Raw genomic sequence first — 23818 nt, 5'->3', positions numbered from 1 at the left:
GAGGAGGTGACCGTGTGAGGAGGTGCTGGAGCGAGGAGTTGAACGTGTGAGGCGGTGACCGTGTGAAGAGGTGCCGGCGCGAGGAGGTGACCGTGTGAGGAGGCGACGGCGCGAGGAGGTGACCGTGTGAGGAGGTGCTGGAGCGAGGAGTTGAACGTGTGAGGCGGTGACCGTGTGAGGAGGTGTCGTGCGAGGAGGTGTCGGCGCGAGGAGGTTACAGTGTGAGGAGGTGCTGGAGCGAGGAATTGAACGTGTGAGGAGGTGACCGTGTGAGGAGGTGTCGTGCGAGGAGGTGTTGGTGTGAGGAGGTGACCGTGTGATGAGGTGACGACGTGAGGAGGTGACCGTGTGAGGAGGTGCTGGAGCGAGGAGTTGAACGTGTGAGGAGGTGACCGTGTGAGGAGGTGTCGGTGTGAGGAGGTGACCGTGTGAGGAGGTGTTGGTGTGAGGAGGTGACCGTGTGAGGAGGTGCCGGAGCGAGGAGTTGAACGTGTGAGGAGGTGAAAGGGCGAGGAGGTGACTGTGTGAGGAGGTGCCGGCGCGAGCAGTTGAACGTGTGAGGAGGTGAAAGGGCGAGGAGGTGACTGTATGAGGAGGTGCCGGCGCGAGCAGTTGAACGTGTGAGGAGGTGAAAGGGCGAGGAGGTGACTGTGTGAGGAGGTGAAAGGGCGAGGAGGTGACCGTGTGAGGAGGTGCCGGCGCGAGCAGTTGAACGTGTGAGGAGGTGTTGGTGTGAGGAGGTGCCAGCGCGAGCAGTTGAACGTGTGAGGAGGTGAAAGGGCGAGGAGGTGACTGTGTGAGGAGGTGCCGGCGCGAGCAGTTGAACGTGTGAGGAGGTGAAAGGGCGAGGAGGTGACTGTGTGAGGAGGTGCCGGCGCGAGCAGTTGAACGTGTGAGGAGGTGAAAGGGCGAGGAGGTGACTGTGTGAGGAGGTGAAAGGGCGAGGAGGTGACCGTGTGAGGAGGTGCCGGCGCGAGCAGTTGAACGTGTGAGGAGGTGTTGGTGTGAGGAGGTGACCGTTTGAGAAGGTGTTGGTGTGAGGAGGTGACGACGTGAGGAGGTGACCGTGTGAGGAGGTGCTGGAGCGAGGAGTTGAACGTGTGAGGAGGTGACCGTGTGAGGAGGTGTCGGTGTGAGGAGGTGACCGTGTGAGGAGGTGTTGGTGTGAGGAGGTGACCGTGTGAGGAGGTGCCGGAGCGAGGAGTTGAACGTGTGAGGAGGTGAAAGGGCGAGGAGGTGACTGTGTGAGGAGGTGCCGGCGCGAGCAGTTGAACGTGTGAGGAGGTGAAAGGGCGAGGAGGTGACTGTGTGAGGAGGTGAAAGGGCGAGGAGGTGACCGTGTGAGGAGGTGCCGGCGCGAGCAGTTGAACGTGTGAGGAGGTGTTGGTGTGAGGAGGTGACCGTTTGAGAAGGTGTTGGTGTGAGGAGGTGACCGTGTGAGGAGGTGACCGTGTTAGGAGGTGACCCTGGGAGGAGGTGCCGGCGCGAGCAGTTGAACGTGTGAGGAGGTGACCGTGTGAGGAGGTGACCGTGGGAGGAGGTGCAAGAGGAGCACAGACTCAGGACACATCAGGGGACAACAAACTGTTTTAGTTAGAAAGGAAAATAAGAAACCAGGTAAAAACTAGCTGTTCTACAGCGACGGTCCAACCAGAGAAAAGCAGAATATTCATCCTGGATATCAGCAACGATGAAGTCACCACACATCACTACGAAGTCTAGAAACACAGCATGGCTGACATGGTGGCTTCTGGCAAGACGCACAATATTAGAGGCACTAAACTCTGGAACATGCAATATGGTGGCTGGTTACTGGAGTCTGAGCCGGGTCCAGTCCGACTGGTGAGACCCGTAAAGCTGCTGGCCTGGCGGCGCCGGCTACGCAGAGGCCTCCTCACCGGTGTGAGGTCACAGCTTCAGGTGGACGCTAAAGGACCTTTCGCAACGAGGCACACTTGTTTTGTTGGGATGAAGACATTCGTTTAGGAAGTTCAGCTTGGAGTTAGGAAGGATCAGGACTTTGTTAGATCTCTTCAGACCTCGTCCAGAAGTCTGAAGAACCTGAACATCACAACCATTCAGATTGCTGAGAACTCCATTAAGGCTACATGAAAACCGCTACTAGTCCGACCAATGAGAAGCCAGCGCTGGAATCTGAGCAGTCTGACTGGTTAAACTGGTCGTTAACTGAGGTAGCCATGTGGTCTGTGACCAAGTCTACACCATCAGGATTTTTGCATCCAGTCACAGGGATCTCCATGGAAACATATGGACACACTCCTGCAGGACCAGGATGTGGGATCCAGGACCAGGATGTGGGATCCAGGACCAGGATGTGGGAATAACGGGACACATGAGGCTGGAAAAGTGAAAAACTGGATAAACAGGACAAATGGTTTTTGGCGGATTCCTGTCGAGCTGTGACCAAGATATGTGTTCCGGGACATATCTGAACCCGCTTCGGTCTCCGAGATCCGTTTCCACGACTTCATTCATGCTAGGATTACAGTTACTTTCCTTCAGCAGCTCACGTGACTGCCGCCAAGTTCAACGTGACATCACTGTGTGGACACGCTCATGAATCTGATGTAAACACTACTACCGCGCATCATGATGCCACTCTTCCACTACATCCATTACTGATCAACAACCCACTCAGCTGTCATGGCACCAAACGAAACGCAGCAACCAATCAGGTCCAGCAGCCTCTCTGGCCACCATGACATTCATGTACCTGCTGTACCACCTGATCCAGTGGTCCCCTGACCTTCCTCCAAATCCCCATAGACTCATTCATTCATCATCCTCACCCCTGAGTCCGATGAAGGGTCGCGGGGAGCTGGAGCCTATCCCAGCAGTCTCTGGGCGAAAGGCAGGGTACACCCTGGACAGCTCACCGGTCCGTCGCAGGGCTCCCCATGTTAAGAAGACCAACTTCACAGCAAACATGCTTACAGCAAGAATAAACATGTTTACAGCAAGAATAAACATGCTTACAGCAAGAATAAACATGTTTACAGCAAGAATAAACATGTTTACAGCAAGAATAAACATGTTTACAACATGCTACATAAAACATTTTAGGTTTAGCTTTATGACAACTGTGGGGGGAGTGAATCTTTTACAATTCATCCATTTAAAAGTCATTTCATCTAGAAATCTGCTTAATAAGGGGCATGTCTTTTTGATTGACAGGTGCCCTAGGTAGCCCTACCGAGTGTAGCACAACCTCAGTTTGTAGCCGGCCAACAGTGTGATTTAGCTTTAGCCCGCCTATTTAGCCGGTTAGCTCTAAGCTACAGACAGGTCAGAGTCTGATAGATGTCAATCATCCACCCCCATGCTAACACGCCCCCCCCCCCCCCCCCCCCCCCCCTTAGTTCCTCTTTCCCCATATTTGTATTTTCTGGGCGAGACGACACGCATGCCCCTGCCAAGATGGCGATGGTAGGAACCGCCCACCGAGCTTCAGTTCAGCTCTTCAGAAACCTACGGGTGACATCACGGAGGCTCCGCCCATCTTTTATATAGTCCACGGCATCAGCTCAGTTTATTCCAGTAATCGGATTACTCCCATTGCATTGTTAAGATAAAAAGTTGTTTTCTGGGGTTTATATCAAAGAAAACCTGGTGATAGATAAATATCTGGAAATGAATTGATATTGAATGGGATTGCAGGGAAAGTAATCATGGTGAACACCGGCTCTACGCTGCAGGTCTGGTTCAGTTGGTGGAGCATGAATAAAGAAGGGGTTCTGAAAACCTGGCTGGTCGGAGACTTTTGGTTCCGGTTGCTCATTCTGTTTTTTCCTGGTCAGGTCCGGTAGCTTCTACCGGGAAGAATGTCTGTGCTTTGAGCTGGATCAGATAAAACCCTTCATCTGCACAGCTCCGCCAGCATTAGGACGCCTCATCTCAGACTCTAGGTCTGGACTGTCAGACATATAGAACGGTTTTGTTGGTCCTTCGAGCCCAGCTGAAGCTGGACCGAAACTCGGTCCAGGTTGGCCTCTGCGTACGTGCGCTCTGGTTGAAGGCCTGCAGGGTCTCTGAGCGACATGCAGGCAAACTGATTGTACAAACTGGAGGAATGCAAACTGTTCCAGACATTCAACATGAAGACATTAAAAATGAGTCCTTTCATTAAGACTAAGAACCAAATTAAAGCTACTGAGAAATGGGTTTGTTTTGGTGGTAAAATTACTTCCTCTTGTAACAGAAACAAACTCATGAAGACCAGTTTGTAAAAGTCCTGGAAGAACAACTGGAAATACCTGAAACACGAGTGAGGAGGCTCATCAGGGCCAACCAAGAACTCCCCACACTGTTCAAATACTTCCAACCATGTTCAGAGTCAGGGCTGTATGAAGTCAGGATTCAGCAGGTACGCTGAAGCTCCCCACATGTACGAGACAGTCTGGTAGCCACTCTGAAACACTTGATGTGGACTCAAAAAAATGGGGACAGAAAACAAAACAAAAAACAAGATTTCTAAGAAATCAGTTTAAGGTGCAAACCACTGCCCCACATCACCTCCGAGGCTTTCTAGGACCAGTCTCAGTTTGGGACTCTCAGTTAACTGGACATGTTTGGAGGCAGAATCTGAGTGTTGGTAATATCAGAGTTTAAAGCTGTATAACAAAGACAAAACAATACAGTTCTAAATAAAAACAAACAAAAACCAGGTTATATTGTGGAAGCAACATTTCGTCAGAGTAATGTGTTGTTAAGCATCGGTTTTTAGTTCCAAACAACCCCATGGTGACTCGCGGGACACAACAGCTGCCTTTTGATTATATACACACACTTTTTGTTGGGTTTTCCTTCGCTTGTTTTTCCTAAAAAGACGTAATTCTGTCGTCTTCTGGCTGTTCTCAGCTCAAGACTGCTTCGTAAATCCAGAACTTGAACTTCTCTAGAGGGAATTGGAGTGGGGCAGTTCTTCGAGGACCTTCTGTCTTAAAGCAGTGTGACCACAGTCCTGCTTCACCTGGTGCTGACTCAGTCCGCCAGGCTACCCTTCAGTCCAACCAATCAGCTGACTCTTTCACTTACAGCAGTCCGTGACTCTACGGTCTCTTCACGGCTCGGACATGGGACGGCAGACTGGGGGACAATGTCTCTCAGCTCTCTGCCCTCACCTGCTGCCTCTGGTTCTGCCCGTAGCCTAGCCCGACCGTCAGGCCCAGGCACTAAGCCAGCTCCTGCTACTCCAGAGGGTCCAGGAGGGATGTAGCCTGGAGGCCTGGGGGTGCTATTTGACCCCCTATCGCTTCTTGAAACTTCTCTTCCCTCTGACACTGCGGCCACCTCCCTTCTCCCCTCCGATACGCCACCCTCAATGCTGACATCACTCCTCGAGAGCTGATGTCCGTGGCTAGGCCTTGGGGTGCTCAGGTCCTGGGGCTGTTCACTCTGGTTCTGCTGGACAGGGACAAGGTTGGTCCTGGTCTGGCTGGATGATGTCTGTTGAGAGGACAGGTGCTGCCCATGAGGACGGGTAAGATGAGAATGAGGCTCAGGACATAACTGTGTTTGAATACGCTGATACTGTGGTTGTGCTTGGGACTGGGAAATTGGTGGCCTTGTCTGGGAGAGAGACTGTCTTGATTGTGGTCTGTATTGAGTCTGAAATTGGTGTTGTGACAGGTATCTGATCTGTGATTGAGTAGACACCTGATGCAGAGGTTGCAGGTGAGATTGAGGTTGCACAGAGATCCTGGCCTGGGGTTCACCCTCAATTTGCGTTGGGGTCCTTACGTGAGGTTGACCATAAATTTGTTTATGAGTCCTAGCCTGGGGTTGACTCTGAACTTGGGTAGGGGTCCTGGTCTGGGGTTGACTCTGAACTTGGGTAGGGGTCCTGGTTTGGGGTTGACTCTGAACTTGGGAAGGGGTCGTGGTCTGGGGTTGACTCTGAACTTGGGTAGAGGTCCTGGTCTGGGGTTGACTCTGAACTTGGGTAGAGGTCCTGGTCTGGGGTTGACTGTGAGCTTGGGTGGGGGTCCTCACCTGGGGTTGACTCTGAACTTGGGAAGGGGTCCTAGCCTGGGGTTGACTCTGAACTTGGGTAGGGGTCCTGGCCTGTGGTTGACTCTGAACTTGGGTAGGGGTCCTGGCCTGGGGTTGGCTCTGAACTTGGGAAGGGGTCCTGGTCTGGGGTTGACTGGGAACTTGGGTAGGGATCCAAGTCTGGGGTTGACTCTGAACTTGGGTAGGGGTCCTGGTCTGGGGTTGACTGGGAACTTGGGTAGGGGTCCTAGCCTGGGGTTGGCTCTGAACTTGGGAAGGGGTCCTAGCCTGGGATTGACTCTGAACTTGGGTAGGGGTCCTGGTCTGGGGTTGACTGGGAACTTGGGTAGGGGTCCTAGTCTGGGGTTGACTCTGAACTTGGGTAGGGGTCCTGGTCTGGGGTTGACTCTGAACTTGGGTAGGGGTCCTGGTCTGGGCTTGACTCTGAACTTGAGTAGGGGTCGTGGTCTGGGGTTGACTCTGAACTTGGGTAGGGGTCCTGGTCTGGGCTTGACTCTGAACTTGGGTAGGGGTCCTGGTCTGGGGTTGGCTCTGAACTTGGGTAGGGGTCCTGGTCTGGGGTTGATGTTGAAGCAACAACTGGGATTGGGGCTGGGTTTGAAATGGGTGCCTGGGCTGGACTTGATGCTCAACCGCTGTCGGAGATCGAGTTGGTGATTGTGGATGCTTTGTTAGAGGTGGATGAACATTCAGAATAGAAGGGGACGGAGGTGGAGCACTTAGAGCCGGAGGCTGGGTTTGGTGTTGGGGTGGGGAGTGTTCTGGCTGTGACTGGACTTTCTGGTCTGTGGACTGAGGTGGACTGTGGGCTTGGGGTTGTTGGGGCAGTCTGGTGGAAACGGGCTGTCGAGTTTGGGTTTGAGACTGGCTGGGAGGTTGGGTCTGTGGACAGGGTTGAGGGACTGGATGCTGAGATTCAGGCACAAACTTATGTGATCTGAAGGGAGTTTTTTGTGATAGTTGGGGAGTAAACGGAGGGAGAGCCTGGGACTCAACTTCGATCTTGAACTGGGTGGAAGGTACTTTGTGTCCATAGACAGGAGGGGGAGGAGTAGGTGGCTGGTCTGCTGCTGAAGCAGAGGACTGTTGGTGGTGATGATGATGATGATGATGATGACGGTGGTGGTGATGGTGTTTGTGAGGTGATCTCTCCTTCCTTTTGTGGCTTTTTGTTGAGCTGATGCTACTGCTGCCACTCCGACCACCTCCTCCCTCATCCTCACCTTCCTCCTCTCCCCTGCTTCCCCTGTCTCCAGTTCCGGTTTTCTCCTTGTGCTTCCGCCCCTTATGTGCCTTGTGTCCATGTGTTTGACTGTCATCTGAGCCAGAGGGCTGCTTCTGTGATTGGCTCTGTTCAGAAGGAATAGACTGTGGTTCAGGGCTAAGCGTCTTCTCTGCTGCATGTCCTTCTCCCTCTGTGGTAGTCCTGATAGTCTCAGCAGCTGTAACAATTGGTGTTGGAACAACCTCCATCTCCTCCACTGTCTCTCTTGTTTTGCGTTTTTTAATTGGCAGAGCTGTTTCCTGGACAACGAGTTTGGTAACAGAGTCCTTCACTGCCCTACGCTTGGCCTCTGCAGCCAAGATGGCAGTTGCAGTGTAGCTACTGGCTGCTGAGCTGCTAGCGACTGCCGAGGAAGTGGATGCCATGGAAACTGCTGACGCTGCCGAGGCAGACACTGGTTTCCTGCCCCGCTTCTTCGGGGCAGTCTGAGGTTGAGGAGCAAGATCTTGTTCTGATTTTCTCTTTCTCCCTGGACGTGACTTGGACACCATGGCAGCAGGGACCTACAGGGGAAAACCCACATCGACAAGAAGCATTAGTATCAGCATGATTAACAATCAAGATCCTCAACAACTTGGAGAAACTGTCAGCTAGGCTTAGTGGAAATCAACCCCTTATTTGGCTGTTTGGAGTTGCTCGAGGGACCACAGAGACTCAAGTCAAGGTTATCAAGTCTCCTGGAATATTATGCTGCCTGATTCTCTGTCCCATCCTCCCCAGCTTCCCATCCCAGGTCTGTGGACTTTCCAGAATCAGCCCCAACCCAAAAGGGTTCATGTTACCCTGTTGCTAATCCTACTGGTTTCCAGTTGCCGAGCATCAGATTCAGAGCTCTGCTTCTGGTTTACAAAACAATAAGTCAAACGTCTCCTGTGTACCTTCACTCCTTCATCCAGACCTACACTCCCGCTCCACAGTTTCGCTCCACCAGTGGAGCCTGGCGTTACCATGACAACGTGGGACTAAATCACCACCAGACTCCTTCCAGGATGGTGGAACGACCTGCCGAACTCTGTCCGACCTGCAGAGTCCTGATCTGCTTTAAGCTGCAGACTCAGCTGTTCAAGCAGCATTTCTGCTCTTAGTTTAACTGTGTTTATCAGAGGATCTGGAGAACCTGGTCCAGTTCTTTACAACAAATGTTCTGCTATTCATTCTTTGTATTTTAACAGGGAATGCTGTGGGGAGGGAAGAAAAACAGCCTGTAGCTCTACATGGAAACACCTGGTCCAACTGGACTCCAGCAGTCCACCAGCACCTTCCTATGATGGTCCTACTGGCTGATTTCCTGCTGGTGTTGTTCTCACTCTCAGATGTACGTCGCTTTGGATAAAACAGTCTGTTAAGTGACTGGAGAAGTAGAATCATAATCCGTAAAGGGTGGCTGCTGCCTCTGTCTGCCTGCTCCTGTTATGTTGTTTGTTTATTTTTGGATGGGTTGTACAGGAAGACATTTTGTTGTGATGGAACGTTGGCTCAGTGACAATACAACCTATTCTGCTTGTGATTTTAGAGGCGGACCAAGGTTTGTTAAAGGGAGACCAAGGTTAGTTAGGATTGAACCACTGTAAGTTGGAAGCAGACTAGGGTTTGCTGGTTCAACACGGGATGTATTCAGTTATGAACATTGGCGACAAGGATAAACTACAGTTACAGAACATGGTGAAATAAGGTACGATTGAGTTTGATCCAGAATCAGATGAAAGGAAGCACAATATGGAGCGCATTGACTTTTATTTTGTGGCCAACAAGATCACAGATGCAGAGCCGAGGCGAGTCATTTGTTTTAGTTCATGTGGCGGAAAAGTCTACAGCCTACTGGGGGATTTGTGTCCGCCACGGAAACCAGGGGATTTTTCTGTCAGAGCTGCTAAAGATATTGATGGACCACTTTATGCCACAGCCTAGTCTCATTGTGGAACGTTATAAGTTTCATTCCAAGGTAAGACAACAAGGGCAGTTGCATTTATAGTGGAGCTAAGGGGATTAACTGTTGGTTCGGCAATCCGTTGGACGATATGATCAAGGACAGACTAGTGTGCGGCATTAACAATGACTACAATCAACGGCGCCTGTTATCTGAACCAGGTGATAAACTGACTTTGGTGAGAAATAGTTACCTCCATGGAAACGGCTCCTTAGGATGTAGCCAAGTTGCACAAAACAGAGGTGGATATGTCAGTGCCATGCACCCTGTCATTGGGGATCACGGCCAACTGACCCAGGTTGTTTTCCTTGTGGTGGCAACCACAGAGCAACTGCCCGCAGATTCACTGATGCAGTTTGCCACAACTGCCACAAGAGGAGGCACTTGGCTAGAAAATGCCGCAATACCAGACATCCAAGGACGAACAGAGACAAACCCCAGGGGCAAGCCCATCTGTTGGAGGACAGTGGGGAGGAATGCGCGCACAAGTTGTACAACTTTGATCATAAAGGAAGGGTGGACCCATACAAAGAACAAGTATCTGTGAATGGTCACAACATCATATTAAACCCCGGGGCTGGCATAACTATCATGAATGAGGGATCATTCAGACAGATCGGAGGGGTGCTTTATAGCACCAAGACTAAACTGTACTCCTACACTAAGGACAGAGTGGGGGTGTTGGGAAAGGTACACACACATGTTGGTTACAAGGAACAGCATGAAATTACCACTATGAGTAGAAACTACCACTATGGGTAGTGAAGGGGAAGGGGCCAAATCTGCTGGAAAAATTGGCTCAAAGTCATCAGACTGGACTGGAGAAGCATTTTCAGACTGCAACTAGGACAACCACAGGGGCCCAAAACAGTACTCTTAAATCATGGGGATGTGTTCAAAGGCAAATTTGGCACAATAGTGGGAGCCACAGCCAAGATCTACATGGACCCTACAGCCAAACCAAGATATTTTAAGGCTAGACCCTTGCGAGACAGAGTTGGTGAGATTGGAGAAAGAAGGCATAATTGAGCCTGTTAATTTTTCTGAGTGGGCTGCTCCCATACTAAAACTGGGCAAAACAACAAGGATATGTGGAGACTATGAAGTCACGGTGAACCCAGTGTCCAAGCTTGACAACTACCCCATTCCAAAAGCAGAGGACTTGTTAGCCAAGTTTACAAAACTGGACATGTCTTGAACATTTCAGTAACTACCACTGGACGGGGATTCCAAGATGTTCACAACAATAAACACACAGGGGTCTGTATCAATACACAAAGTTACAGTATGGGGTGTCATCAGCACCAGGCATACTTCAGCATACAATGGACAATTACTTGCAGGGAATTCCCCAGGTAGTGGTGCATAAAATGCGTACGGTAAAATGTTCATGATAGTCGTGGATGCATATTCTCAATAGGTTTAAGCGCACCCGATGCAACCCATAACTTCAATCCTGTGGAAAAACTAATCTTCACCACTCAGGTCAGTGACATGAGCCTAACCCTAGTCAGTGCAGAGTTTAAAGACTTTCTGAGAACGGGATGAAGCACATTACGATCACCCCTTACCACCCATCCTCCAACAACTGTGCTGAGCAGTTCAATTCAATTCAATTTATTTTTATTTAAAAGGGACAATGCCAGTTAATGAATGTCATGTACAGTTTGCAGACGTAAACAAGCCAGATTATAACCATAGGCTAATTTCCATCTGTTGTCCCCTAACAGATGTTCCCTAAAATTACAAAATAAAACATTGTAAGAGCATATTATTCCATTATTAAACAATCATTATTATAAAAGTCATTACATCCATTACATTAGTTAATACACCCAACAGATGTGCCTGAGTACAACCATAACAGAGTGCAGTCAATATAAATAACATTCAAAATAGCAGTGTTTCAGGGTGAAATACAAAATGCATGTATCCTGAGCTTCTGCCGGCCAAGAATGCGTTCAGCTTATTGTCTATTTCATACAAACGGGCTGTAACAGTAATAATCGAAGTATACAGGTAAGTTACAATAATTTTCTGTTACATACTAGTGGACTAAAATAGTCTTAGTCGAAGCATATAAGGAAGTGAGTTTATAATCCACTGAATCGACTGACAAGCGAATGCTCCAATGACTGTGCTGAGCGTGCAGTGCGTTTGTTTAAAGAGGGAATGAAAAAGATGGGAAAGACAGTGTGGAGACAAAGGTGGCCAGATTTTTGTTAAAGTACCGTTTATCTCCCCAAACCACAACTGGAGTTACACCAGCTGAGCGGCTCATGAACTGGAAGATAAGAACCCAGCTGGATCTGGTGTATCTTTCAGTCGCTGACGGGGTCAATTGACACCAGGCAAAGCAGGAGTATCATGACAGACATGCCAGTGAACAGATATTAGCTGAATCGTGCACGGTGTATGTAATGGGTATTCAGGCCAAATGTGGATCCCAGCCAGGCTCATGAAGAAAATGAGTCCAGTGTACTGGACAGTGCAAACACAGGATGGCAGGCTGGTACTGCGGCATCAAGTTTGTCAAATTTGTCCTTGCTTCAGAAACTGCATCCCAGTGGACCCTGCATCACTGAGAACTACTGACGCTGAGACTGAAGCATAGAACCCAGAACACCCTGATGGCAGCTCACCGGGACCCCCTGCCATCAGGGCCAAATGAGAATGTGGCCGAGACAGGCCACCGTTACCCACTGAGACTTAGGAAGGTACCCAAATACTTCAAAGACGATGTAGCACGGGCAGAACAATCCCCTGGGTGCTCAAGGAGGGGCAGTCCACCCCCTACCTTCTTTGTGTTTCGTGTTCATGTGTATGTCCCCGCATTTAGGCAACCAGTTGAATGGAGTGTAATATGATTTGGGGGGAAGAGTTGTTCAGATGTTACGTTGAACTGGTTAAGATGAATTTGATCTGTTGTCTTTTAAGTCAGGCACTTAGGCAGACTGCTGACAGGGGTCCTACAGAGGGTGTAAAGCGCTGCTGTACAGGAATAAGAGTTCAATAAAAGATCAGATTGAACAAATGATGTCTCCCGAGTTGTGAACTGGCAGATTACTACACAGAGGGTCCAGGGGAAGGTCTGTGAAGGATCTTAGAAAGGGCATAACAACTGTTTTCAGCAATGTCCAGAACGGAAGACTGAATAAAAGACCAACAGTACCTTTAAAGTGGTTACTGAGGTGTCGGTGGAGGACTCTGCTTTGCCAAATGGCATTTTTACAAGCAGTTTTCCTGGAGTCTTCTCAACCACACGCTTCATGGCCACACCTTCAGTAGTTTGCCGTATCTTCCCGCTTCCTACACAAGACATACGTAGATGATGCAGGAAGACCTTAGATCAGCATCATGTCTCCAGGTTAACGCTGTATCCTGATAGATGTACCTTTAGGCCGTCCACGGCCCCGCCCTGATGGTTTCACCACTTTCGGTTTCTTGGGAGGGCGCTTCTCTCGGCGGGACGGGCTTCCACGGCCAGTCACCGTGAAATCAAAATCATTGGGGTCAGTGGTTGTGTCGCCAACTTTTTGGAAGTAGGCCATAAGTTCCACCTTGGAACGAAAAGCCTTTCCCTCCGAGCTTCATAAGAGGAAAACAACACAGATCAGCAGAGTTTTACTCCATCCAATCCCAGCAGAGAAGCAGCAGCTGGATAGGGCTTACTTGATCAGGTAGACGTCAAACTTTCCAGCAGAGCGTCCAGACTTCCTCTGTTTCAGTTTTCGGGTCCAGCCTTCGGGCAGCGTGGGGTCATTGTACAATGGTCCACGGTCCCGGATAACTGAGCGGCGCTGCCTGCGAGATCTGGGAGACTCAGCAGACCCAGATTCCGGTCCCGACCCCAGCTCTGAGGGAGGCGACCCCTGCTGTGAGGGGCCTGCCAACGGCTCTGGCATCTGCAGTGAGGAAGTGACGTGGAAGGTCTTAAACACATTTTCATCAAGATTACGTTCAAGTGTTTGGAGGCATCACCTGGCTCTGTGGCTCCGCCTCTTCCTGCAGCTGCTGCTTGGCCGACGCCCCCTTGAAGGCATGGCGACGCGCTCTGTGAGCTTTCTTTGTCTTACTGTGGGACTTTGCTCTTTCTCTGCTGAGAGGGTTGATAAGGCCTTCCTCGCCTTCTTGACCCTCCTCCCTGTGGGAACATGAGACCAGGCCGGTTCAACATATGAAAACAGAGGTCCAAACTGGGCATACCCAGTACATCAGCTGTACAACTGGTAGGCTACTGTACTCTTTGCAAAACTAAATAAAGTTTTTTTTTGCATACGTCACATTAAGAAAATAAATCCTAAAATAAGTACGATAGTAAAAGAAACACTACACCAGAATCACCATTATCGCTACACCAGTCTCACATTGTCATTTCATGTCTCGTCCGATTGTCTCATGCTACCAAGTCCCCTGATGTCACATCCCGTCATATCATGTCCAACCCATCCCATGAATTCACATCCCATCATCATGTACCATTGTGTCACTTGCATGTGTCCCATCGTGTCACGTCATGTCCCATCATCACCTCCCTTCATGCCATATGTCCTTCTTGTACCATAATATCCCCTCCATTCATGTTATATGCCATTATATCACATTCTATCATGTCACATTCCCTTATGTCATATTTGATTATGTCCTATTATATTACGTTCTATTATGTCCTGTCATGTTCTATACTATCATGACCTGTCTTGTCCCGTTCCATGATGGGACGATCTATCATGTCCCAGTAACATGACCGGTTTAACCTGGAACAAGTCGGTAATACTGTTGTCAAAAAATCAATACTCCGATACTAACTGATCCTAAAATGTAGTATCTAGTTTGATATTATTTAAACTGTTGTCAACAATCGAATGCCACTTTTAGATCGTTCACGTCCAACTACTTTGATCAGGAACTGCAGCGGGCAGCCTCTCCCCCTACAGCAGCTACCTGGTGGACCTAATGTTTACGCTGGGGAGCACTTTCAAACCCGGAAGCAATACTGAAACGGAAGGTTGTTGTTGGGACTTCGAAGCGATGCTTCACCTGATTTGCTTGTCGACACGAATCCAAATAGAACCACATTATCCATGAAAGTGGACCAGAACCAGTTTGAATCGGACCAAACTGTCCCTCCAGATTATATGTAAAGAATCAGGAGGACTCCTTTGTGTGTGGCTGAATTTCCGGGTCCTCACAGTAATCCGTTACCAACATCATAGTTACAGTAATGCAGCTACACAGCATCGTAGTTACGGTAATGTAGCTGCGCTACTAGCATCGTAGTTACAGTAATGCAGCCACACTGCTAGCATTGTAGTTACAGTAATGCAGCCACACTGCTAGCATCGTAGTTATATAATGCAGCCACGCTGCTAGGATCGTAGTTACAGTAATGCAGCGTAGCTGCTAGCATTGTAGTTACAGTAATGAAGCGTAGCTGCTAGCATTGTAGTTTCAGTAATGTAGCCATGCTTCATTACTGCATTGTAGTTACAGTAATGCAGCCACGCTGCTATTATTTTAGTTATAGTAATGGAGCCACGATGCTAGGATCGTAGTTACAGTAATGCAGCGCAGCTGCTAGCATTGAAGTTACAGTAATGAAGCGTAGCTGCTAGCATTGTAGTTTCAGTAATGTAGCCATGCTTCATTACTGCATTGTAGTTACAGTAATGCAGCCACGCTGCTAGCATTGTAGTTATAGTAATGGAGCCACGATGCTAGGATCGTAGTTACAGTAATGCAGCGCAGCTGCTAGCATTGAAGCTACAGTAAATAAGCGTAACTGCTAGCATTGTAGTTACAGTAATGAAGCGTAGCTGCTAGCATCGTAGTTACAGTAATGCAGCGTAGCTGCTAGCATCGTAGTTACAATAATGAGGCCACACTCCTAGCATCATAGTTACGATAATGAGGCCACGCTGCTAGCATCGTAGTTACAGTAATGCAGCCACGCTGCTAGCATCGTAGTTACAGTAAAGCAAGCATTGTAGTGACAGTAATGCAAAGTCGCTGCTAGCATCGTAGTTACAGTAATGCAGCCACACTGCTAGCATCGTAGTTACAGTAATGCAGCCACACTGCTAGCATCGTAGTTATATAATGCAGCCACGCTGCTAGGATCGTAGTTACAGTAATGCAGCGTAGCTGCTAGCATTGTAGTTACAGTAATGAAGCGTAGCTGCTAGCATTGTAGTTTCAGTAATGAAGCCATGCTTCATTACTGCATTGTAGTTACAGTAATGCAGCCACGCTGCTAGCATTGTAGTTATAGTAATGGAGCCACGATGCTAGGATTGTAGTTACAGTAATGCAGCGCAGCTGCTAGCATTGAAGTTACAGTAAATAAGCGTAACTGCTAGCATTGTAGTTACAGTAATAAGCGTAGCTGCTAGCATCGTAGTTACAGTAATTCAGCGCAGCTGCTAGCATCGTAGTTACAATAATGACGCCACACTGCTAGCATCATAGTTACGATAATGAGGCCACGCTGCTAGCATCGTAGTTACAGTAATGCAGCCACGCTGCTAGTATCGTAGTTACAGTAATGCAGGCACGCTGCTAGCATCGTAATTACAGTAATGCGGCATCGCTGCTAGCATCGTAGTTACAGCAATGCAAGCATTGTCCCTCCAGATTATATGTAAAGAATCAGGAGGACTCCTTTGTGTGTGGCTGAATTTCCAGGTCCTCACAGTAATCCATTACCAACATCATAGTTAGAGTAATGCAACTACCCTGCTAGCATCGAAGTTACGGTAATGTAGCTACGCTGCTAGCATCGTAGTTACAGTGATGAAGCCACGCTGCTAGCATTGTAGTTACAGTAATGCAGCCACGCTGCTAGCATAGCAGTTATATAATGCAGCCACGCTGCTAGGATCGTAGTTACAGTAATGCAGCCACGCTGCTAGCATTATAGTTACAGTAATGAAGTGTAGCTGCTAGCATTGTAGTTTCAGTAATGAAGCCACGCTGCTAGCATTGTAGTTGCAGTAATGCAGCCATGCTGCTAGGATCGTAGTTACAGTAATGCAGCGCAGCTGCTAGCATTGTAGTTACAGTAATGAAGCGTAGCTGCTAGCATCGTAGTTACAGTAATGCAGCGTAGCTGCTAGCATCGTAGTTACAACGCTGCTAGCATCGTAGTTACGATAATGAGGCCACGCTACTAGCATCGTAGTTACAGTAATGCAACCATACTGCTAGCATTGTAGTTACAGTAAAGCAAGCATTGTAAAGACAGTAATGCAGCGTCGATGCTAGCATCGTAGTTACAGTAATGCAGTCACGCTGCTAGCATTGTAATTACAGTAATGCAGCCATGCTGCAAGCATCATAATTACAGTAATGCACCGTCGCTGCTAGCATTGTAGTTACAGCAATGCAAGCATTGTAGTTACAGTAATGCAGCACAGCTGCTAGCATGGTAGTTACAGTAATGCAGCCACGCTGCTAGCATTGTAGTTACAGTAATACAGTCACGCTGCTAGCATCATAGTTACAGTAATACAGCCACACTGCTAGCATCGTAGTTACAATAATGAGGCCACGCTGCTAGCATCATAGTTACGATAATGAGGCCACGCTGCTAGCATCGTAGTTACAGTAATGCAGCCACGCTGCTAGCATCGTAGTTACAGTAAAGCAAGCATTGTAGTGACAGTAATGCAAAGTCGCTGCTAGCATAGTAGTTACAGTAATGCAGCCACACTGCTAGCATCGTAGTTACAGTAATGCAGCCACACTGCTAGCATCGTAGTTATATAATGCAGCCACGCTGCTAGGATCGTAGTTACAGTAATGCAGCGTAGCTGCTAGCATTGTAGTTACAGTAATGAAGCGTAGCTGCTAGCATTGTAGTTTCAGTAATAAAGCCATGCTTCATTACTGCATTGTAGTTACAGTAATGCAGCCACGCTGCTAGCATTGTAGTTATAGTAATGGAGCCACGATGCTAGGATCGTAGTTACAGTAATGCAGCGCAGCTGCTAGCATTGAAGTTACAGTAAATAAGCGTAACTGCTAGCATTGTAGTTACAGTAATAAGCGTAGCTGCTAGCATCGTAGTTACAGTAATGCAGCGTAGCTGCTAGCATCGTAGTTACAATAATGAGGCCACACTGCTAGCATCATAGTTACGATAATGAGGCCACGCTGCTAGCATCGTAGTTACAGTAATGCAGCCACACTGCTAGCGTCATAGTTACAGTAATACAGCCACGTTGCTAGCATCGTAGTTTCAGTAATACAGCCACACTGCTAGCGTCATAGTTACAGTGATAAAGCCACGTTGCTAGCATCGTAGTTACAGTAATGCAGCCACGCTGCTAGCATCCTGGTTACAGTAATGCAGTTTCGCGGCTAGCATTGTAGTTACAGTAATGCAACATAGCTGCTAGCATTGTAATTATAGTAATGCAGCATAGCTGCTAGCATTGTAGTTACAGTAATGCAGCCACGCTGCTCGCATCATAGTTACAGTAATGCAAGCATTGTAGTGACAGTAATGCAGCGTCGCTGCTAGCATCGTAGTTACAGTAATGCAGCCACTCTGCTAGCATCGTAATTACAGTAATGCAGCCATGCTGCTAGCATCGTAATTACAGTAATGCAGCCACGCTACAAGCATAGTAGTTACAGTAATGCAGCATTGCTGCTAGCATCGCAGTTACAGCAATGCAAGCATTGTAGTTACAGTAATGCAGCGTAGCTGCTAGCATGGTAGTTACAGTAATGCAGCCACGCTGCTAGCATTATAGTTACAGTAATATATTCACGCTGCTAGCATCATAGTTACAGTAATACAGGCACGCTGCTAGCATCGTAGTTACAGTAATGCAGCTACGCTGCTGGCATTGTAGTTACAGTAATGCAGCCATGCTGCTAGCGTCATAGTTACAGTAATACAGCCATGTTGCTAGCATCGTAGTTTCAGTAATATAGCCACACTGCTAGTATCGTAGTTACAGTAATGCAGCTGTGCTGCTAGCATTGTAGTTACAGTAATGCAGCCACGCTGCTAGCATCGTACTTACAATAAAGCAAGCATTGTAGAGAAAGTAATGCAGCGTCGCTACTAGCATCGTAGTTACAGTAATGCAGCCACACTGCTAGAGTCATAGTTACAGTAATACAGCCAAGTTGCTAGCATCGTAGTTACAGTAATACAGTCACGCTGCTAGCATCATAGTTACAGTAATACAGCCACGCTGCTAGCATCGTAGTTACAGTAATGCAGCCACACTGCTAGCATTATAGTTACAGTAATGCAGCCACACTGCTAGCATCGTAGTTACAGTAATGCAGCCACGCTGGTAGCATCGTAGTTACAGTAATGCAGCCACGCTCCTAGCGTCATAGTTACAGTAATGCAGCCACGCTGCTAGCATCGTAGTTACAGTAATGCAGCCACGCTGGTAGCATCGTAGTTACAGTAATGCAGCCACGCTGCTAGCGTCATAGTTACAGTAATGCAGCCACGCTGCTAGCATCGTAGTTACAGTAATGCAGCATAGCTGCTAGCGTCGTAGTTAAAGTAATGCAGCCATGCTGCTAGCATCGTAGTTACAGTAATGCAGCCATGCTGCTAGCATCGTAGTTACAGTAATGCAGCCATGCTGCTAGCGTCATAGTTACAGTAATACAGCATAGCTGCTAGCGTCATAGTTACAGTAATGCAGCCACGCTGCTAGCATGGTAATTACAGTAATGCAGCCACGCTGCTAGCATTGTAGTTACAGAAACGCAACCACGCTGCAAGCATCGTAGTTGCCGTAATGCAGCCACGCTGCTAGCATCGTAGTTACAGTAATGCAGCCACACTACTAGCTTTACACAACCCAGTTAGTATCTTACGATAATTTTGTATCTGTTATATCTCAGCCAGAGAGAGACGAGAACCAACACCCAGACCCAAAACACCACTAACTTGCCTGCAGCTATGCAAAGAAGCTAACGTGACTGTTGCTGAGTACATTTAATGGAGCAGCTTCCTGTCTGATATGTTATGTGGACTTCAGGATTCTTCTAAATATGAACTGAAAGCAATTGTAAAAAGATGTTGATTGTTGGTTTGTTCCATTTATTTAATCTGTTCTCAAGGTATTGTTAAGAAAAGGACTCATCTGTTAACTTGCCTTGTTCTTTGGATGACAGTGTGTATGTGTTTGGATATGTAGATATGTAGATGTGTGTGTGTGTGTGTGTGTGTGTGTGTGTGTGTGTGTGTGTGTAAATGTGTTTGTATACCAGGATGATGGTGAGTGTGTGTGAATTTACTGGTGTGTAGGCATGGAGGGACTAGGACATGTCCTCGGTTGGGGGCGTCTCCTGTGGGTTCGGGGGGCCGTGAGCCTTTGATCTGGGACTACCAGCAGACTCCAGCGGTTAAAAGTGAAGCCGATGCCGAAGTGCATAAAACTGCAGTTCCCCATTCATCCACTAGGGGCTGCACAACAGAGCAAATCGGATCGAGGGGGCTAGGGGGTGTTTGATAGCACGTGGGCGTGTGTCTAGAGGGCGAGTTTATGTGGGGTTGTGTCTGTGTGTATCGGGGAGTATGTGAGTTGGGGCAGAGGGATGGGGAGGGAGAATGTGTGTGTGCGTGCGTGTGTGTTGGAGGGGTGAGAGGGCCTTGGTACCCGGGGAGTGTGGCCGATGCGCTGGGGTGCGGCCTGGGTGCTGCATGGTGGCTGTCTGGGTATCCTGGCTCTCCATCGGCGTGGGCGGGACCCTCTGCCTGCGGGGGTGGGGTGTTGCTTTCGGGTTCTTAGGGCCCTGGGGCCCGCACTTTGTCTGCCCGGGGCTTTGCCGGTCCAGACCCGCCACCTGGGTGGATGCATGGCTGGCTCCAGAGCGGGTGGTTGGGGTCTATGCTTGGGGACGGCTGCCAGCTGCCTGGGTCTCCTGGCCGTCCTCTTGCCTGCATGTGGGCAGGGTCACATTGTGTGAGTGGGGCTACATTGTATTGGCGGGACCACGTTATGCAGGCGGGGTCATATTGTGTGGGAGGAGTCACATTGTATGGGTGGTGTCACGTTGTGTGGGTGGGGTCACATTGGCATGATCTCTCTTCTCTGAACACGTTCCACTCTGTATGTTCTGCATGTGACACAGTCGCCTGCAGATTTATTTACTAACAACGGCTGGTTTTCTTTCTGTGTGTTTTATCGAGCTTGTGAGTTCTAGGTTTTCCTGATAGTTGATGGCTTCATCCCCCCACAGGGGGAACATGACTCCAATGTGTATAGGTGTATGATATTAGGGCTCATCGATTATGACAAAATTATAATCACGATTTATTTTGACTGAGATTGAGATCTCAATTATTTAACACGATTATCCAGTATTTACAAACAACACTGCGCGTTGTGGTGTTCTAGACTCATTATGCATTATAACCGTCTAATGCACGGTTCCGAGTTGTTTAATCCGCTTTTACCGCTTATATAGGAACTATTTTATGTTGGTCTTGATGTACATTTTTTGCCAAACAACCGCTGTCAGGCTGCAGCGCGTTTCTCTCATCCACCTGTTAAAAGACGGCTGATCTGAACCAGCTGGTTAATGCTGGTTGCTATGGTAACGCCCCGTAACGGAGGGATATTACAGTGTTTAACTCGATGACCTATGTATAGTAGAATAATGCAGCCAGTTGTCACTGACAATGATATAAACTATGTTGTAGTTAACTTCCACAAAAGAAGTCTCCAGATTTAGCGAGAAAGTTTCCAAGTTGGCAACAGTGTCTGAATGAAAGCAAAGCGGCTGTGGGAGGAGTTTACAGCACAGCGCTGCAACGCCAGAGACGCTCGATTAGCAGCTGAAGACAGCAGGAGAGGAAACTGCCGAGAAAAAAGTAATTCAATTAAACTTTCTTTATATAGCGTCAAATCACGGCAATGCCATCTCAAGACGCTTTACAGACAGAGAAGAAAACATAATGAAGGCCAATTCATAACAGCCTATATAAGGAAACCAACAGATTGAGTTGGAGGTCCAACTCCATCTCCCATCCTGAGCAAGCACACACATGATCACACTCTTTTTATTTTTATGATTGTTGAAAACCCAGATCGTAACTGAGATTAAAATCTGATTAATCGCCCAGCCCTAGAGGATATGTGTATATAGGCAGGTGTGTGTGTGCTTGTGGACATGCATACATATGTAGGTTGTTCTCTGTCTCATTCTTTTTCTCCTTCTCTCTCTCTTCATATGCATGTTTATGTACATGCATATGATGGAAGTTGTTTTCTCTCATTCTTTCCCTTTCTCTTTTTCTCTCTACTAAGTGTTTTTCTATTTTCTTTTCTTCTCGATTCTCTTTCTATCCTCCATCTATCCTCTCCGGTCCGGTCCAGCAGTGCAAACTCTGTAATACAAACAATTATGTATAATGAATAGAAAAATAAGAATCCAGAATTAAGAAATGAAGAAACTCCATCATTAATGAACAGGATCCAGAAAAAACACCACATTTAAAATGTCACCTAATACATCTATATTAAACACCAATCTAAAAAGGGGGAAATGATGATTTCCAGATGTCATCAGCCACGTTTTACCATCTGATGAAAAATATTCATTTTGTATTCAGTGTGGTCCTGCTGAAATCTGCAAGGTCTTCCCTGAAGGAGACGTGCCTGGACATGTTGAACTGAATAGTTTCAGAGCCACATGTTGTCCCCTGAGAGACCGTCTCCTTCAGCGAAGACCTTGCTGATTTCAGCAGGACCACGCTGAACCACAACCTGCACACATCTGCTCTGCCTGCAGTCCAGACCTTTCAGCTCACATATGCAAATGAAAAATGCCGGTTTCATCTATGACATCATCTCTAAGATGTTTTTTTTTATCGATATTGTTGTTTGTGTTTACAGAAGCAGAGCCTGGGTTCAGTGTTGATGTTTTCTGTGTCTTTCTTATAGCTGTTGTGTCTTTATATAGTGGCTTGTTGTGTATTTATATAGTTTATTGTGTATTTGTTGTGTTGTTTATGTTTGTTGTTGCTTTTGGAACGTGTGTATTTGTCATGGTTTGTGTTGTTTACGTCTTTGTTGCGTGTCTGTTGTGTAGTTTTAGTGCTGCAGCTGCAGATGGCGGTGAAACCACAAACAGGAAGTGAGCAGCTGAATAAACTGGGACACGTGCGCGCGCACTGACACGCGCTCCCGCACGCAGCCCGTGCTGCTCAGCGGCACTCCGGCAGCTGCGTGCTAACAGCTGCTAACGAGCTAAGCGCGAGGCTGCAGAGGGGCGGTGAACTGCGCGTGCGTGTGTTCGCTAGCCCGTTAGCTGCCTGGCAGAGGCGGGAGGAAACGTCGCCGCGGGCCGGAGGTGGGACGCTGCCTGCGGATACCCCTGCCACCGACCGCCAGCCGACACCCCTTGGTCCGAGCGGGCCGGTGGCGCCCGGGGAGCGAGCTAAGCTAAAGCTAAGCTCAGCTGCAGCTAAGTGCAGAGTTAGCAGGGAGTTGGTGACGTATTCCCGCTAACCCCGCTCCGCGGAGACGGGCCGGTGTGAAAATCAACGCACTTTGACTTCTATAAAACGCACGACAGAAAGGGCTCGCGAGGCTCGTGGGAAGCGGCGGGTCTGAGGCTTTAAATGGAGATTAAATATGAAAATCACTTACAGTCTCTCCTCTCCGCTCTCCACGGCGGCCATTTTTATTTAAATAAATAATTTTATATAAAAAAAAATGCCTCCAAACATCTCCCTCCTGCTGAACCCCGCCCCCTCCGTCAGCAGCCAAACAACGCGAGATCTCGGACCGCGCTCCGCCGCTCGGCGGCGTAGTCCCGCGAGAAGTGAACCCAGTGACGTACAGGCCGCGGCGTTCACGGTCGCTATGTAAAAAGCGAGTTCTAAGAGACAATATAGAGTACATAAAACATGAAAAACATTACACTTGGTATTAAAAAAGCATAAAGAAAACAACAAAGAAAATATATAACAAAAAATTCATACATATATTAAAATGTATGATTTAAAACTTTTATCTCAACAGTAAACTGGAAGGCTCACACCACACAGAGGCCATGTGCAAGAAGGGCCAAAGTCGCCTCCACCTTCTGAGGAGACGATGTAAAGGAGATTCTATGACTAGAACCTCTGCGGAGCTGTACGCTGTTGTTTGCTGGGGAGGGAGCAACACTGACTGGGACAGGGAGAGAACAAGCGGGTCAGAAAGGCCAGGTCTATACATATACAAAACAAGCTCCTCCCTAAACCCAGAAACAAGTCTATAGCTGGTTTCAAACAGGTCTGTAATTGATTAGAAACAGTTCTGTAGCTGGTTGGAGACAAGTCTACAACTGGTCAGACAGGTCGGTAGCTGGTTGGAGACAAGTCTACAACTGGTCAGACAGGTATGTAGCTGGTTGGAGACAAGTCTACAACTGGTCAGACAGGTATGTAGCTGGTTGGAGACAAGTCTACAACTGGTCAGACAGGTCTGTAGCTGGTTGGAGACAAGTCTACAACTGGTCAGACAGGTCTGTAGCTGGTTGGAGACAAGTCTACAACTGGTCAGACAGGTCGGTAGCTGGTTGGAGACAAGTTTTCTAGC

The 23818-nt window shown here is 48.1% G+C and overlaps 1 protein-coding gene across 1 annotated transcript; it reads right to left on the bottom strand.

Moving 5' to 3' along the window:
* Nucleotides 1–3402: 3402 nt before the first annotated feature.
* Nucleotides 3403–22984, bottom strand: mecp2 (methyl CpG binding protein 2). Its single transcript, XM_079238727.1, has 6 exons — nt 22883–22984; nt 13227–13389; nt 12918–13150; nt 12640–12833; nt 12418–12554; nt 3403–7821 (listed from the first exon to the last, which is right to left on the bottom strand). The coding sequence occupies exons 1-6, from the start codon at nt 22912–22914 to the stop codon at nt 5035–5037; spliced, it is 3546 nt and encodes a 1181-aa protein (XP_079094853.1). The 5' UTR covers nt 22915–22984; the 3' UTR covers nt 3403–5034.
* Between the last annotated feature and the right edge of the window lie 834 nt (nt 22985–23818).

This window comes from Telmatherina bonti (genome assembly GCF_933228915.1).
Source record: "Telmatherina bonti genome assembly, chromosome: 4".
In the NCBI taxonomy this organism is placed as follows: Eukaryota; Metazoa; Chordata; class Actinopteri; order Atheriniformes; family Telmatherinidae; genus Telmatherina; species Telmatherina bonti.
The sequence above is the reverse complement of the archived record's forward strand: the minus strand, read 5'-3'. Positions and strand labels throughout refer to the sequence as shown.

Excerpts from the sequence above, each read along its gene's own strand:
- mecp2 (XM_079238727.1), bottom strand. The coding sequence starts at position 22,914 with ATGGCCGCCGTGGAGAGCGGAGAGGAGAGACT. Across the intron at positions 13,151-13,226 it reads AGGCGGAGCCACAGAGCCAG|ATGCCAGAGCCGTTGGCAGG; the intron begins GTGATGCCTCCA and ends TCCTCACTGCAG. Across the intron at positions 7,822-12,417 it reads CCTCAGTAACCACTTTAAAG|GTCCCTGCTGCCATGGTGTC; the intron begins GTACTGTTGGTC and ends TTTCCCCTGTAG.